Genomic DNA, 18,210 nt, shown 5'->3' on the forward strand with positions numbered 1-18,210 from the left:
ATTTCAAAATTATATTACAAATTTTCCCTATCTCTTCCCATAACAGGGTGGACATGTTAAACTTGACCACATCATAAATGAAAACCGAAAACGGAAATAAAACAAAAGCTTGATTAAGTCAACATAATTTTGGTGAATAGCTGATGTCACCGCCAGTGCGTGTGACGTCATTTCATAGCAAAGATCTTCAATTAAAGGTCACAATGTCATGGCAACAGGGTAGACAAGAAGTCAAAGGACACACACACACACATACACACACACAAAATCATCTGTGTTAAAATGACACATTTATTACAAAATAATTAATTTTGTTGACAGAATAAAACGCCTCACGCCTGTTCACGCCTCCACCGGCCTCGAGTCTACAAAATCCTTCAGCACCGCGGACACACACACACAAACACGCGCGCACGCGCGGAGCTCTGACGCGTTTTGATGCTAAACAAGTGCAGGTCATCAGGATTCCTCCTCCTCTCTCAAACCTCCAGAGGAACACAAGGACTCCATCCACACAGAGACACACTTGAAAAGTTATAGATCGATGTGAAGTCGCCCGGTGTCGAATTGTTTTGTTGAGTTTTTTTTTTTCTTCTTCTTTTCTTTTTTTTTGGGGTTGTGTTCTTCATATTTCCTTGAAATAATCATAAACGCATTTGGCATCTTGGGAGTTTATTGTCTGCAAGTCAGAATGTTGCTGGAACATCCAGGATCAAGTTGTCAAAACGCTGGAAATTTCTCCAGATACAGCTCGAGTCAAGGTAAGGGAGCGTTTATAATGTTTCAAAGTGTTTCCAATTTCCACAAAATAACTTTTTCATGTGCTGTTTGAGATGGAAATGATCCGAAACTTTGAGCCGTGTCATGTCATGCCGCGTTAAACGCAAGATTGAACAATTCAACACTTTTAAAAAGTGAACCAACAAAGTTTCTGACAGGTTGTGAGATTCACTATTATACGCGAAAATTACTTGTTTGAAAAAGAATGAAACCCCAAAACTTGTTTTACAGCCTGATATAATTAAAAACCCTTTTGATGTTGCACAAAACAACTTGAAACCCGTTAAAGAACTCAGAAGTCATTTACCCTGATCTACACTAAAGAACCAATGGAAAAATGACTTTTTAATCTCCATAGTAGCAACTCATAAGCCTTTAACAGACTAATATGTATATGTTGTTTAGAAGTGGATTTACTGTTAAATCTAGCAACCACTGAGGAACATATTAGGGTTGTTCGCTCCAATGCCCGTCCTCTATGGTACTTTAACTTTAATACATTTGGCCTTTTTGAACGACTGCATCTTGCTCTTAACATTCGCCTGTCTGACGCGTTATGAATATGTAATGAGCAGCATTGTTAGCGCGTGGAACAGATGTGAAGCGCGTGCTGTCACGGTTGTCATGAGAGACCCACGAGTGGACCGAAGCTCAATCCACACGCACGGGCCGGCCTTTAAACAGCTCCACGCTTATCGGGTTCCACTCGACAGGTGCAGGCCCGTTTACGGCTGTGCATTAAAGAAAAAAACATATTTATGTGTGTTCAATTTCTGAACATATTTTGTGCAATTTAATACATAAATAACCCCTCAATGTGAGGTCAACTGGTGTGTGTAAAATAATTGTGTTAATATTATTATACCAGTCATACCAGTAGGAACGTACTAAGCTGATCACAACAACTGCATTATGACAGTTTTCCAAACTTTTTCTGATTAGAAGTGACGTGGTCAAGAACGGTTGTCAAAACGTGAGCATTCCCACCATATTCCCGTCCCACCCTCAGTCGTGACGATCATCAAAGGTGAACGGATCAGTGCGACATAAAATTATAAAGCTGAAAGTAAAGAGAAGCATCGCTGCCTCCTGCACCTTTCACCAAAATGTGCTTGATAACGTGTGCGAATGCGGGCAAATGTTGCATTGATTTCGAGTTCATCACGCGGCCGGCAGCAGCGGCACTAAAGCTGATTTCCCAAGGCGCGCAGATCAGTGTCAATAAAATTAATCTGCTTGTTGCCTCGATCAGCATTTCATTGAATTGCCCTTTTTCCCCCTAAAGCAAACAGTTGTCACACCCAAATCAATGGAGAGTTATGGGATGATCTGATTTGAAGGTTTCTGTACATTTTACGTGTATCTCAATAAAACATTCATTTTCACCATATGCCACTTTCACTCAGAACAAGTCATTCGTTTTTAAGATTTGCGCATTTTCGTTTCATAAACAAAAGTGCATCAAATTGCACTGAGTAAGCCTAATCTTTATATGTCTAATCTCTATATATATTTTATAGCATTTGTTTGTGTTTGTTGAATGCAAAAGTTTTACGAAACGACAGAGGAAATTATATTAAACACTGGCAACTCTTTATAATAAGGTTATATTTGTTAAATACATTAGGGATCATTTAATTACATTGAACAACATATTATTATTATTATTATTATTGTATTTGCATTTATATATCTCGGTTAATTTATATTAAAAAAAACATACAATACAGAAAATTACAACGTGTAAAAAATGTTCTTAGTTCATGTTAGTTCGTAATGAATGTACTAATGTTAACAGATACAACTGTAAAGTGTAAAAGTGTATTCATACATGTTGAAATGAACATTCACCAAGAATAAGTGATGCTAAAACAAACTTGCAACCTTAATGGATTAATGGATGTAACCTTATTGTAAAGTGTTACATAAACATTTGTAGTATTATATATTATATTAAACATTTACATTTTAATTAATTTAATAGCCTATGTAAATTCCGTCAGAAATATTTATGCTTCATTCATTTTTTAAATATGACCATCAGATAATTATAATTTATAATTTATATATAATTTATTGTCCATCATTAGAGGATAAGATATTATCCTTCAAATGTGAACGAAAAAGCAAATAAAAACGGTGCGGACATGTCTTGTTGTGGCCTAAATTCCGTGAAACTTTGCATGTCATTGTGTAATATCCGTTATTTTAATCAGCTATTAATTTATCAAATATAAGATTTAAAAAAATGGCAATATTGGCAGTTTTTTTTCTCTTGTGGCACTTTTATATTTAGTAGTCTACACTGTTTCATTTCACATAATTCATGATTTTAGGCTATGCATTAGAAATGTATCACCATAAAAGACATTGTTAGCGTTGTATAATGGTTTTATTTAGCCAGTGGTTTTGGATGAAACACGTGTCAAGATCCAGATTTCACTGGTTATTATATTCGTGTGGTGGAAAACACACTTGCTTGTGCCAATGTCCTTTAATGGGGAACAAAAATTCAGCTAGACTAATTGTTGCTCAACATAGCTGAAGGCATCTGATGACACATATTACATATTTCTTCTATACTTATTGGGAGTAAATATCTGCGTTTGATGCGCAATTGTGTAGATCAGTAGGATATTTCTGTTGTCGTTTAGCTCGGAAGCTCCGTGATGCTCGTGTGCTGGTGGAGTCCAGGTGATGATCATCTCTAGTATCAGTCACAGAGGAACAGGGCGGCGTTTCTATTGCGCATCAAGAGCCACACGGCGCAGAAACTCAATGCGTGATGCATCTGTCGCAGAGGCGCTGTCTTGCTTTTACAACTGTGTGCTGCTTAATACAACCCGAACGAGTTTTGTCACCTTCTATTGGAATAATGAAAATGGAGCAGAATAAGGCTCGGGATTCGCAGAAAGAGCCGTCAGCTCATCAAACGGAGATGCTGTTGGCTTTACTCACGCAAAGAGAAGAGTTGCGGAAAGGTACAAGAGAGCCCCGAGCATCAGTCAAACTCTTCAGTTATGTGCTTTAGTTGGGTTAAGATCTGACAGAATGTAATGCTTCATGTTATTGAAATCTCGCATGAGATAGTTTTGCATTTGGTGTAATCTTGTAAATTAAATCATGCATACAAGTTGAATGTTTTATTCGTTTTAGTTATTAGTTTGTAGTTGTTTTTAATTAGTGGAGAAATCACACATGCGATTATTCATTTAAAGGTGATGTTATAGCTTGAGTCGAAGTCGTTTCACATTTCTCCTTTCTAACGCTTTTCGTACAGCTGTAATACTTTGGATTAAGAATGTGTGTGTGTGTGTGTGTGTGTGTGTGTGTGTGTGTGTGTGTGTGTGTGTGTGTGTGTGTGTGTGTGTCGGTGGGATTAAGTATTAAGCAGTGAGTCAGAACAACATATGTCTACTTTTTTAGACAACTTGTTCTCTATATTTGAGTTTGACACGCAAATATGACATTAGAGTTGAATGTGTAATATTAGTGACTGTTTTGTACTTAAACTCCTGTAATATATATATTGGTGTGTTTTAGACAACGAAAAGCTTTCTAGCGACTGTTTTTACATTTTTCAGAGTGTGTCATTCTGAGTAAAGGCTCCAGGTTGTTTCAGACTTCGGTAGAATTGAGATTTCTGTCGTTTGTTGATTGAATAATTGATAAGTAGCACTTGTGCACCTGTTCATGACGTGTCCGACCTGTTGATATGAGAGCAGCGACACTCAAAGACATCTGATTCCCGTTAGAATTCAAATGTGAATGAACATATTTGTTATATTATTAAGCTATTATTTGTAGTAATGTATATTTATTATAAGACCATTACTATTATTATTATTAATGTATAATAATAATAATAATTATTATTAATAATATTAGTATTCTTAGGCTATTATTATTATTATTATCATCATCATCTAAAAAGCTCATTATGTTGACGAGTCAGATATTCTGGAGCTGTTGGCAATATATATTTAATAGTGATAACCAACAGCCCCAGAATATGTGGATTATTGATAGTGGAATTGTAGCATCAGCCTCTGACTCGTCAACATAATGAGCTTTTTAGGTGATAATAATAATAGTCTAATAATAGTAATGGTCTTATAATAATTATACACGAATTATAATAATAATATAAAAATGTGTATCAGTAATATTATGTTAAAGAAAGTTATTTGTTTAATAAGTTAGTGTTTAAACCCGTCTATGACATCGAGACTGAGATTTAACAGTGAACATGACACTGAGTTCACATGCGACCTTTGACCCGTTTAGTCCAATATCCTGTAGGCTACTATACACTACAAATATACACAAAACAATGTAAACAAAAAACAACAACAATGATATTAATTATAACATTAATAATAATAATAATAATATAATAAGACGACGAAGAAGAAATAAACAATAATAATGTATCACACTGAAAGGGTTTTTTATTTTTATATTAGGCCTATATATTTATTTATTATATTTTATATATTTCAGGTTTTAAGCATATTATCTATCCGTTGTCTTTTTTATTGATCTTTAGATTTTGGTGCACCTTTGATAAGCATTTAATATGAATGAATAACCAAGTATTGTTATGTTGCCTATGTTCAAGTTACATTTTTACAAATATCATATATGCGTGTTTTCTAAATATAGACGTATAGGCCTACCTATCATATTTCTGTGTTGGTATTTATTAAGTATGCGTATTATATTATTAAATATTATTATATTATACTTTTGCTATATTTTTATCAAATATTATTATCTTTAAATGTCAATCATTTGAAAAATCATAGTAAAGTTAACATATAAACATATAAAGTTCATGCATAAACACCGATCGACGCAAGGTTGTTTTATAGGTACCTTTTATATAGCAAAAACTGCAGGTGATTTATACTTAAAAACAATTTTTTTGAAGGCGACATGGTCCAATGGCAAATTGTTTTTCGTTTATTTTACTTATTTTTTAAACAACAGTTTTGTAATCACCAACGCATTTTAAACAATTAAAATGAGCATATTTCCCCCAACAATAATATGATTAATAATGTTTTAATAATATAAAATAATACATTAACAAAATATGAATGCATGCCGATAATTCCAACAGCTAATATGCTACTTGGTATTTAAAGGTTTTCTCGTTGTTTCTGTCTGCAGACATTCCTGTGTGTGCGGGATGTAACCAGCACATAGTGGACCGTTTCATCCTGAAGGTTTTGGATCGACACTGGCACAGCAAATGTCTGAAATGCAGCGACTGTCAGTCACAGCTGGCCGAAAAATGCTTCAGTCGAGGTGACAGTGTCTACTGCAAAGATGACTTCTTCAAGTGAGTGACATTTATCAGAGTTTATTCATGTGTATATTCGCTACATGACTGACATTTAACCGATGGGATGTATGTTTGTCAAAAGGAGATTCGGGACCAAGTGCGCCGCATGTCAGCAGGGTATTCCGCCGACGCAGGTGGTTCGGAGGGCGCAGGACTTCGTGTATCACCTGCACTGCTTTGCGTGTATCGTGTGTAAAAGGCAGCTGGCCACAGGTGACGAGTATTACCTGATGGAGGACAGTCGACTGGTGTGTAAAGCCGATTATGAGACCGCCAAACAGAGAGGTACATTCACAAGCACAGGGGTTGACATTATGTTACAGTCATTTAATAATAGGCCTAATATATGCCATCTGGTTTATTCGCCATTTATAGATGAGTCGTGGTTGACTACTGTTCAAGCTGACGGAGCTGAAAGAGACAATCCGGGAATTTCGATAGAATACAGTTTCATTTGAGTTATTTCAAAGTCTTAATTGTTTTACTTTTTCATCCGACGACCTCATATTGATTGGCTGCTTTTAACTCTGATCTTAATCTTGCTGGTCGTGGGCTCGTCCATAAACATTTGACCCAGCTCAGGTAATTGCGAACTCGCCAGCCTCCAAATCGATAAGTGCCAACGCCATACACACGCAAACACGTGCAGTCCGGAGCACTACAGCTGATGTATGAAGCAGAGATGTGCATCTGCATTCGGACAGTTTTCAGACGCATTCAGCGCTTTAATCGGACGACAAAGTGGATTATTTGGAAATTGGGTTTTGTGTAGGCTATAAAATGGCCTGGGAGACACCTGACATTCCTTATCATTCACCGACTAGATAAAATAAACATTGGGCTACACTGAACGTCACGGAACAATTACGTTGTTAATATTTAATTAGACTACATTCCCTAAATTTAGTCCTGGCGTTTCTATTATTAATGTAGAATAGAATAGATATGTGATTGATATTTAAATTAACATGTATGAGTGAGAAATTCATTTATTTGTTAAATCCCAACATGTTTGTTATAAATTTAGAGGCGGATTCGACGGCGAAAAGACCCCGCACGACAATCACCGCCAAACAGCTGGAGACGCTGAAGAACGCGTACAATAATTCACCGAAACCCGCGCGACATGTCCGGGAGCAGCTGTCCTCAGAGACCGGCCTCGACATGCGGGTGGTGCAGGTAACAATTACAGTTTTATCTCATTCTGAAACCGTGTAATCCCAGCAAATATGAATTAAGACACCGTAAATAAGTGAATACGGGCAGCTTTATGAAGGATCTGTTTCTACATGATGAACATTTGACCCTCGAAATGACTTCTAGTCTAAACTAATCTAGTCAGGTCGATTCAGTCATATTAAACAATAGTAGTGACTTGACTAAAAACAATTCGTTTAGATTTAGAAATTAATTAACTAATTATTAAAGAGTTACAACATAAAGCACATATTTAGGTTAGCCTAGATGACAAATCATGCTACATGAAGAGGCGAAGATGGTTTCTATTCATTTATGAGCAGGCCAACAATTCAAAAAGCTTTATTAATAAAACTAAAAAGGAATAACTGCATATAATTGAAGATTTAAGTATCATTCTATGTTTATTTACATTTAGCATTTACTGTATATTGACTTGTAATCATTATGTAGCCTATACAAAAATGTCACAATTTGTTTAAGGCCTATCATTAAAAAAAGAAGAAGATGAAATCAAGGATTGTCATTATGAAAGCAACTGTTAATTTGTAACTGTGTTTAAGTTAATTACATAAAATCACAATAAAATACACACATTTCTGTCTCATGTCGATGGGAGAGTAGTTAGTGTCAAAGTTAGAAAAAAGTAGTGTCTCGGTCCCTCAAATGGTCAGTTTTGTTCTTGACACTAAAATGTGTTTGTATCCTTGGGGATATAAACATTTAAGAGTCTGGGGAGAGGAGCATTGAGTGAGTAAATATTGAAAAGGGGGTCCCTGCAAATATGAGGATATGCAACTTTATATTTAAAGTCTGGCATCAACTCACAATCTTTATCTAAATGTAAAAAGCAGCATTTTTGGAGAAGGCAGCTGGATTTGAGACAAACGCTCCTATCTTTTATTTTCATGATTTCAACAAGCTATTATATTGAAAATAAAAGCAATAGAATAAAATGGAAATGTATCTTGTGGGTTCTAATGTGTTGGAAATAGCGTTTAATGAGTTTTTAGAGGTAGCTTTATATGCTTGCCCTTTTTAGGGTTTAATTCATGCAAAATATCATACTCGTAAAACATGAATATGGAGCAGCTTCATGATCTAAGACATTTGGCATAATATTTAGAGTCTAATAGCTTCAAACACACAGGATAATTGATAAAAAGTCATAGATTATCATTATAGGAAACATGTTGAGAATATCCAAAACAGGATTCTCCAAATGTGTACTGTCTCTGAAGCCTTGTGTTTTATGAGATCAAGTTGAAGGTTTGAATAGTGTTAAAATGAATAATGTCTCTACAAAGGTCTGGTTTCAAAACAGAAGAGCAAAGGAGAAGAGGTTGAAGAAGGATGCAGGTAGACAGAGATGGGGTCAGTATTTCAGGAATATGAAGAGGTCACGTGGGAGCTCCAAATCAGACAAAGACAGCACTCAAGAGGAGGGCATGGACAGTGATGCTGAGGTTTCATTCACAGGTATGTTTCACCAGAAAATAATTAACAAAATAGTGTTTTCATAGGGTTAGTATTAAATAAAAGGCCAGAGTTTAACATCAAGGTTTCTCAAAGTTTTCAAAACCAAGGACTGCTTTTACGACCCCAAAGTGTTTGCGGACTCCGTTAAATACACAGTCTACTATCATTGTCTCTCTTCCGAACTTTATTTACAGTCTTGTACTACTTTTTTACTTTGAATCAAATGTTGTCGTGTGAATGATCTCTGATCTGCGGTGTGTTTCCCAAAAGCATTGTTAGCCAACTAATGGTCACAAGTTCCAGCGTTACCAACGTAGTTCAACAATTTGATACCGTATTGCCCGAAACCGTAGTTCCAATGAACATTTTGAGAGTGATATCTCCCCAGAGTTTTTCTTGTTATCGTGACAGTATTTTTAAACTTTGAGAATTCCTGTAATTTATGATTTTCTACCTTTTCTAAAAGCACCTGAAATTTAGTCTTTACAAATAGATTTCCACATGATTTTCAGACACTTGTCTTTAGCACATGACTTGTTTGACAAGAGGACTTAAATAGACAATACGTAGACAAATGCATGTAACTACTATGGTTTTGGGAAACAGTCATGACAGTCACAGTCATACTATAGTGTTTAAGCAGTAAGGCAGATTATTGTACAGGAAACTTTGCACATGACTGATTTGGTTCAGGGTTTAGGGCATCTTGTATTCTAAATAGCTCAGTATTTAACTTGCACAATCTACAGCTCGTTTTCCTTTTTCCTCTTTTGCATGCACAGATGAACCCATGTCCGAGCTTGGTCACTCCAATGGCATTTACAGCAGTCTGAGTGAGAGCTCTCCAGGTCTGAGTCGACAGGGTGGAGGTCACGCTTCATTCCCTTTGGAGCACGCCAGCATGCTGCCCTCGCAAGAGCAATACCACGACATCCAGGCCAGCAGTCCATACAGCCTTCCGCAGTCTCCGAGATCACTACAGGCTCTTCCCCGTCACCAGCAGATCATCTCAAGTCTGGTCTACACAGAGTCAGGCCTGCCCATGGTGGGTCAGAGCAGAGGATCAAATATGACAGTGGGAGTTCGGATGGTGGGCAGCGGGAATGGCCCAAGCTCTGATTTATCCACAGGAAGCAGCGGTGGGTACCCAGACTTCCCTGCGAGCCCAGCGTCCTGGTTGGATGAGGTGGACCAGTTCTGATACTTTTGAAGTTCTGGCCAGAGACCAATACATTTGGTCAGGGATTATACAGTAGATACCTTGAATCTTCTCTCTTGGTCTTTTCAACTGTTTTTATGTCATTGGCATGAAGAAAAGAGTTGGAAATTTGAAGTTGCTTAGCAATGGACCTAAGACTCATGCTGGAAAGTCTCGCCAAGGCACTTCTGTTAGTCTCTACAAGGACAACAGCTTAAGAAGAACTTTAACCTGACATATTTTCCAAACACAACACTTCCGGCAACAGCTTACTACCATAACTCAAAAAAAATTCTATAGCATCGACAGTTTTTCTGTTTTCTAATTGACGGTCTAAAGACAGTATGCACAATTGAAAAATGTGACTTCACCAATAATCATCCTTCATTGAAGTTATTGATGTATAAATGTGATGTCACCAGTTTTGGTCAAAATGTCTGGTCATTGCCAAATGTCTATATACATTATATTTATCAATGTGGAGTCTTTATTTTTATACAACCTCCATGGACAATATGAGAAACACAGAGACATTAGGACTTTGTTTGTATTTCACAACAGGGATAGACAAGCTGTAGTTGTTGTCTCTCACTATTCAATACGAGTATTTCTATGCATTTGTGTGCGTTTTCAGATGTGACATGTGATGTTTCAATCTATTGCTCTGTTGGGAATGTCTGGCCAAGAGGGGCCACGGCTACTGTATGTGTTTGTTTATGTGAAAAAAAAATGTTTTTTGTCTTATTTATTCTCTCTGATCATGATTAAGTGATAAAGGTCTTTAATAAATTTGTCAGTGAAATCCTAAAGTAGCCATTGCTTCCAGGCACTGATCTTTATCACTTCAGGCTTCTGCTTTTTATTCTTTTATTTGCTAAAAGGATGCAGATTTCAGGTCATTTTATAGGCGCCCATTGTTATGTGCTCCCTAAAGACGGAGCGGCCATTCGAGCCCAAAAGGATTCTCCAGTGGCTCCTTTGGCAGCGAGAGGGATAGACCGGTCTTGGATATTTAGTTCTTTTTTTTCCAAGATTAATCACATTGATCTTATATCAGGGAACAGATAATGAACCCTGAGCAATCGAGAGATCTGGCCAAGTCGGCAAACTGCCGGTCTGGCTTGCAACCAAAGCCGTATCAAGAGTTCAACGCCTCTTTAGTACAGAAATTCGATGCAGAGTGCACTGCAACATGTCGATTTGAAGATAAGAATGCCATGTTTTCCTAGATAACCCAACGGGACAGAAATATTCAATCCATTAGCAAGTGAGGGATCAGTTGGCCCATGTGAATTTCTTAATCTGTTTACTTATTTAAAGTCTGCATATGTACTATTGTATCCCTAGTACCCCTAGTAACTGAATATTTTCTTTCATTTTGTTTAGGGAGTGTCTGAAATACATAACAACTCCCAAACCAAAGACTCTCTGAGCCTTCAAGTTATGTCAGAATAAGTCTACCTATTTCCAAAAGCTTCTATGAATGCCAACACAAGGTCATAATTAGCAGTTTTGCACGATTCTACTGCAGCATTCATATACTGTGTTTATTTGGAGTAGTCCTAACCATATACCCCTAACCTAACCCTAACCCTAACCCTAACCTTAGGGTGCCGGTGCACTGGCTGCCGGTTGATGCACGTATCATAAGGTTAAAATCTTTCATTTGTCTTTTCTGACACTATCATTAAGGTTTAGGTTAGAGAGGATGTTTTGTTCATTTAAAACACAATAGTGCATTAACCTTAAAAACTCATCTGTATGGGAAAAATGGAACACTCTTTTAACACTACACAGTGGACACTTTACCCTGGAACTGCCGTGATACGTGAAATGAAGCACATAATATCATTTTGCAAAAATCATATATATTATGTATAATTTCATATCATGCATGCCATGTTTCTATATTCATTATTTCATATTTAAAGAGTAAATTTCAAAACAAGATTCCTGCAATAATATTCCCTTTATAAATGTACCTTTTCACAGTATTTAGTGGTTACAGTTGTTGATTTTTATCAGTTGCATTCAGTTCTGAACTAAAGCAGAGAATGAAATGTGGACTTGTCTAATTTTTGCAGGACCAAATTGGACATACAAGCATGTGAGTGCAGGAGACAAATCAAAGAAAAATCAATTTATTTACTCAAAACTAAACAGACATTCAGCTTAGGTGATGATTGTATGTGTAGATATTCTGAGTGCTATCCAGATTAAACCAGACTGATCTCACACTGAGTTCGGACATGGTAGTTTGACTTCTCTTGAGCTAAACTACCGAAATATGAAGCACGGTCCCAGTGGTCGAAGTGGGAAGTGATTTTGAACAAAAGCACAAGTGTGAGCTCCAGTTTCCAGGTGAAATGCCTACAGAGGAGTGTCAAAAGAAAGTTGCGAAGTGAGTTGTTTTTAGCTGAAAAGGATGTTACACAGTGTGGAGGAATGCATATCTTTACATATTTTATTGTATAATTTTTTTAAATGTTTCCCCTAACCCAAACCCCAACCCTAAACCTAACCATCAGTAGAGTAAAAATGTAATATAAGAGGGAAAATGGCACGTCCAAGTCACGCTTGTCACTGATTATGGGAATGCGCTTACTTCCTGGTTTCAATGTGGGATGAGAACCCGGGTTTCTAACGTAGCTGACCCAATGTGCTACATCACAGGAGAAGGTAAACACAATTGAACAGATGCAAAAAAAAAAACGGGTTGCCGCTTGTTAGTAGCTGAATAACGGTGTTCTGGAACATTCGGAAGCAACATGCAAAATTCCTGTGTGATCTATCCTATCCAATCTAACCTGTGGGAGTCTACGTGCTTCCTTTCATAGGTTACTAAGTAAGATTGACTGGGCTTCTGTTGTTTGGTTTAGCTTTATTTGAAATCCATGTAACTGGAGGCGTGTGAGAGTCAGCACAAACACACAGAGTGAATGAAATGTAAAAGCAAAGCTAATCTGAGTGGATCTAAACTCTGCTTAGTATACGGGACCGTTTCCGATAGTGGATTTGTCAGTAAAACACTTGTTCGCTCTGTTCAAATAAACTAGCATGAGTTTGAGATGCTCCCAGATGCTCCAGAGACAGGCGTGTGAATGAGTCTGAGACAATACACAGATTACACGCGCAGGTGTCCACAGAGTGAACCACAAGAGAGATTATCGTTTAAACTCTCAGATTTACCTCTGTAGCATCAAGCATGTGAATTTATGTGAGCAGTGATGCAAAATGAATTTCCTGTAGTGGGTTTTGTTTGTGTGTGGTCTGTTACATCTCACCTGTGATTTCAAGCAGCTTTGCTTTTTTCTGTTATTATGAAGCTGTAAAACGCTGGAGTTTATTAATTAAAAGCCTTACCTGTGAGTGGAAGAAACGTCTAGGTTACGTATGTAACCTCCGTTCCCTGATGGAGGGAACAAGACGTTGTGTCAGAGAAGCGACACTAGGGGTCTCTCTTGAGCGCCGATATTCACCTCTGAACTATGAAAAAAGGCCAATGAGAGTTGGCAACCAGTATTTGCATGTCCCGCCCCCGGACATACGGGTATTTAAGCGGCGCAAATACGGGAGTTCATTCAGGATTTTTCTGAGGAGCCGGAAATGGTCCGGGCACAACAGTGGCTCGGCTCAGCGACGTGGCAGGGGAGACACAACGTCTCGTTCCCTCCATCAGGGAACGGAGGTTACATACGTAACCTAGACGTTCCCCTTCTGTCGCTCTCTCCACGTTGTGTCAGAGAAGCGACACTAGGGGTCCACTTATAAAAGCGCCACGCGCTGAGCCGTGTACGTGAACTGCTGATACAGGAGCGATACAGGAGCGAGCAGGTATTCTTATGTGCAGGACGACCAACTGTATCAGGCTGCACGTACCCTTCCCCAATGCCCCATTTAAGCCATCAGGATTCCTTATCGTTACCCCGGAAGGGGGAACAAGGTGCTGGCCGCCAACCTGGGAACGGGCCAAGCCTGGCCGGGCCTCTTTTCTCTCTATGTTTCTCGCATAGAGTAACTTAGGCCGGGGCCCTTACACGCATTGAGGGAAGGGGGTCTTAGCCCTTATTCAGGGCGGAGAAGACCCTGCGGAGGCCACGCCTACCCGAGAGGGGAGGCAAGTTTAAGTGGCAAACCCATCAGAGGCCTGACTTAGGGCTTCTGTGGAAAAGTTGGTGCGGTGGTGGATCCAGCCTATAGAGGGGGGAACATACAGCACGGCAACCGAGGCAGCCGTGACTGCCTAAGGGAAGCACGGGAGTCCACTCGCCACAGGGGACAGAACCGTGGCGTTACACACAGGGGGAGTCTGAAGGAGGCCTTACCAGTGGAGCACCTATACCAGTGCAGGGTAGCTTGCGGTACCCGCAGTGGCTTGGGTCGGCGAGTTCCTCCGCTGAACTGCGACCCACGAGGGCTAGGGAGGAATCAACCAGTGTCCCAAACCTGAGATCTCCTGGGAATGAAGGCGCACTGTTTCCCCTGGTTAGGGGGAAGGGCGCTAGATGCAAGCGATTCACCCGGTCAGATCGTGGGTGTGCCACTGAGTTCTACGGGCTCGGTACCTGAGAGAACACGGGACGATACTGACTCAACTCGGAGATTGTAGAATCTCGCAAAAGTGTTAGGTGTTGCCCAGCCCGCTGCTCTACAAATGTCTGCTAGGGCAGTGCCCCTAGCCAGTGCCCATGAGGACGCAACACTCCTGGTGGAGTGGGCTCGGACCCGCAAAGGGGGCCTGGGTGTGATAAGCCAGGGAAATGGCGTTGACAACCCAGTGGGCGAGTCTCTGCTTGGAGACAGCATTCCCTTTCTGCTGTCCCCCAAAGCAGACGAAGAGCTGCTCAGAGTGTCTAGTGCTCTGTGTTCGGTCCAGGTAGATACGCAAGGCACGTACTGGACACAGCAGTGAAAGGGCTGGATCTGCCTCCTCCCGGGGCAGCACTTGCAGGTTCACTACCTGATCCCTAAAGGGTGTGGTAGGAACCTTGGGCACATAGCCCGGTCGCGGTCTTAGGATCATGAAAGTGTCTGCCGGACCAAACTCCAGGCAAGCGTCGCTAACAGAAAACGCATGCAGGTCCCCGACCCTCTTGATGGAAGCAAGCGCGATCAGCAGGGCAGTCTTGAGAGAGAGGGCCCTGAGTCCAACTGAGTCAAGCGGCTCGAAGGGGGGTCTCTGGAGTCCCGTAAGGACGACCAAGAGATCCCAGGAGGGGAACAGGTTAGGCCGGGAGGGAGCTATCCTCCGGGCACCTTTTAGGAACCTGACGATTAAGTCGTGCTTACCAAGAGACTTTCCGTCTACCGTGTCATGGTGGGCCGCGATAGCAGCGACATACACCTTGAGGGTGGAGGGGGACAGCCTCCTCTCCAGCCTCTCCTGAAGAAACACGAGCACTGACCTAAATGCGCACTTCTGCGGGTCTTCGGCTCGGGAAGAACACCAGTCCGCGAACAGAAGCCACTTTAGGGCGTAAAGATGCCTGGTAGAGGGGGCTCTGGCTTGATTGATTACATCTACGACGGCAGATGGTAGACCAGCTAGATCTTCCGCATCCCGTCCAGGGGCCAGACGTGGAGGTTCCAGAGGTTTGGGTGCGGGTGCCAGAGCGTGCAAAGAAGGTCCTTCCTCAGGGGAATTCGCCAGGGAGGGGCTGTCGTGAGGAGCGTGAGGTCCGAAAGCCAAGCCCGGGTAGGCCAGTAGGGGGCTACCAGAATGACTTGCTCCTCGTCCTCCCTGACCTTGCATAGCACCTGTGCAAGAAGGCTCACTGGGGGAAATGCGTACTTGCGCAGCCCAGTGGGCCAGCTGTGTGCCAGCGCATCTGCCCTGAGGGGAGCCTCTGTCCGGGCATACCAGAGCGGACAGTGGGAGGTTTCTTGGGAGGCAAACAGGTCTACCTGGGCCTTGCCGAACCGGTCCCAAATCAGCTGGACCGACTGGGGGTGGAGTCTCCACTCTCCGCCGGGCAAGCCTTGTCTTGACAGCGCGTCCGCCATCACATTGAGGTTGCCGGGGATGTGAGTGGCGCGCAGTGACTCCAGTCGCTGCTGACTCCATAGGAGGAGACGACGGGCGAGCTGTGACATGTGGAGGGAGCGTACTCCGCCTTGGCGGTTTATGTAGGCTACGACCGTGGTGCTGTCTGTCCTGACTAAGACGTGTTTGTGCCGAATTAACGGAAGAAACTTCTGCAGGGCTGGAAAAACAGCCAGCAGCTCTAGGCAGTTGATGTGCCAGCGCAGCGGGCCTCGGTTCCACAGGCCTGCAGCTGCGCGCCCGTTGCACGCGGCGCCCCAACCCAATTTGGAGCGCCGGTCGTGACCAGAACGCGTCGGGACACCTGCTGCAAGGGTACTCCAGCCCTTAGAAAGCAAAGGTCTGTCCAGGGTATGAAGGTCTGGCGGCAGAGGTAACTTTTACGTTGTGTGTGCCGCGGCGCCATGCTCGTCTCGGGACTCGAGTCCGGAGCCAGTGCTGAAGTGGTCTCATATGCATCAACCCCAGCGGCGCGGCCGCCACGGAGGATGCCATATGCCCCAGGAGCTGTTGGAAACGTTTTAGCGGGACCACGGCGCCTGGCTTGAAGGAAGCGAGGCATTTCAGCACTGACTGAGCACGCTCGTTGGAGAGACGTGCTGTCATTGAGACTGAGTCTAACTCCAGACCGAGAAAAGAGATGCTCTGGACCGGGGAGAGCTTGCTCTTTTCCCAGTTGACCTGAAACCCCAAACGGCTGAGGTGGCTGAGCACCTGGTCTCTGTGTGCGCATAGTAACTCTCGGGAGTGGGCCAGTATGAGCCAGTTGTCGAGGTAATTGAGTATGCGTATGCCGGCTTCTCGGAGCGGGGCAAGAGCTGCCTCTGCGACTTTCGTGAAGACGCGAGGGGACAGAGACAGGCCGGAGGGGAGGACTTTGTACTGATATGCCTGGCCGTCGAACGCGAACCTTAGGAAGGGGCGGTGTCGAGGGCGAATTGAAACGTGGAAGTACGCATCCTTTAGGTCTACCACTGCGAACCAATCTAGATGGCGGACGCCAGATAGAATTTGTTTCTGGGTTAGCATTTTGAACGGGAGTTCGGACAAGGTCCGACTGAAAACTCGCAGGTCCAAGATCGGTCGTAAGCCGCCGCCTTTCTTGGGTACAACAAAGTAAGGGCTGTAGAAACCCTTCTTCATTTCGGTTGGAGGGACAGGCTCTATCGCGTCCTTTAATAGAAGGGAGGCGATTTCTTCACGCAGGGAATGGGCATGTTGGCCGTGTACTGCGGAAAAATGTACGCCCACGAAGGGGGGCGGAGACCTGGCAAACTGAATTGCTTAACCGAGTCGAATGGTCCGGTGCAGCCAGCGTGACTGGTTGGGCAGTGAAAGCCACACCTGTAAACTCCGTGCTAGGGGCACCAATGGGACGGGTTTTTTGGACGTACCCGGCGGGGCTTCGCAGCGGTGCGGAACAGGTAACGTGGCGTCGGGAGGCAACGTGGCATCCCGAGGCTCTGGTGCTCAGAATAAACTCAAAGTACTTACCTTGCTCCGCGCACCCGGCAGTTCGTGACTGAGGAGGAGGTCTGACGCTGGCGTCCTCTGGACTCATCTGAACTGGCCGGCCGGGGAACAGTCGTGGGGCTGAAGGCGGGGAGACCGCGTCCATGGAGCCGGGACTGTTGAGGCCTGAAAGCAGAGTGCCGTGAGAACGGCATTTGCGGGCCATATGCCCCAGAGACAAAGGAAATAGCTCTTTTATTGATAATTTGGGTACCGCAGCCCCCGTTAAGGGGTGCGGCAAATGAAAAAACACAGGATTCTCCTCCCAGCCCTCCACCAGGGGACGGAGCGGTCTTACCACCTCCGGAGCTAACTTCTTGGACTCTGGGTGCGTTGTCTCAGGAGCACCTGGGAGCCTTCCCTGTCCTCGAGGGGGTCCGTGAGACAGGGGGCGTGCACTTCCCGCGGTTTGCTCGACGCTGGGGCTGAGCGCTGGGCCTTGGTTGAGGCGGAGCAGGAGCTTGTCTTCTGGCCGCGGGAGGACGCCCTTGGTGAGCAGACGGGGCATGGGCCGTGGCGGCAGGCTTGCGGCGAGGCATGATGTGAGAAATGGCCTCCGTCTGCTTCTTTACCGTGGAGAACTGCTGGGCAAAGTCCTCGACGGTGTCACCGAAGAGGCCGAACTGGGAGACAGGGGCGTTGAGGAAGCAA

At 42.7% G+C, this 18,210-nt stretch overlaps 1 protein-coding gene across 3 annotated transcripts; it reads left to right on the forward strand.

Annotated features, from left to right (window-relative positions):
- Positions 1–691: 691 nt before the first annotated feature.
- LOC127635566 (LIM/homeobox protein Lhx3-like) lies at positions 692–10,059 on the forward strand. Of its 3 annotated transcripts, none has more exons than XM_052115704.1 (6): positions 692–761; positions 5,956–6,127; positions 6,213–6,415; positions 7,158–7,309; positions 8,635–8,806; positions 9,589–10,059. In XM_052115704.1, the coding sequence occupies exons 1-6, from the start codon at positions 692–694 to the stop codon at positions 10,005–10,007; spliced, it is 1,188 nt and encodes a 395-aa protein (XP_051971664.1). In that variant the 3' UTR covers positions 10,008–10,059. The 3 variants fall into 3 exon arrangements, with proteins under 3 accessions (XP_051971664.1, XP_051971655.1, XP_051971644.1); XM_052115695.1 differs by having other exon boundaries at positions 692–759; positions 5,948–6,127; XM_052115684.1 differs by lacking the exon at positions 692–761 and adding an exon at positions 3,662–3,761.
- Positions 10,060–18,210: the final 8,151 nt, after the last annotated feature.

This window comes from Xyrauchen texanus, chromosome 4 (assembly GCF_025860055.1).
Source record: "Xyrauchen texanus isolate HMW12.3.18 chromosome 4, RBS_HiC_50CHRs, whole genome shotgun sequence".
NCBI lineage: Eukaryota > Metazoa > Chordata > Actinopteri > Cypriniformes > Catostomidae > Xyrauchen > Xyrauchen texanus.

What these genes read in the sequence shown, in the direction of transcription:
- LOC127635566 (XM_052115684.1), top strand. Translation starts at nt 3,662, where the DNA reads ATGGAGCAGAATAAGGCTCGGGATTCGCAGAAAGAGCCGTCAGCTCAT. An exon ending in AAGAGAAGAGTTGCGGAAAG is followed by an intron (nt 3,762 to 5,955) that starts GTACAAGAGAGC and finishes TTCTGTCTGCAG; the next exon opens with ACATTCCTGTGTGTGCGGGA. An exon ending in TGCAAAGATGACTTCTTCAA is followed by an intron (nt 6,128 to 6,212) that starts GTGAGTGACATT and finishes GTTTGTCAAAAG; the next exon opens with GAGATTCGGGACCAAGTGCG.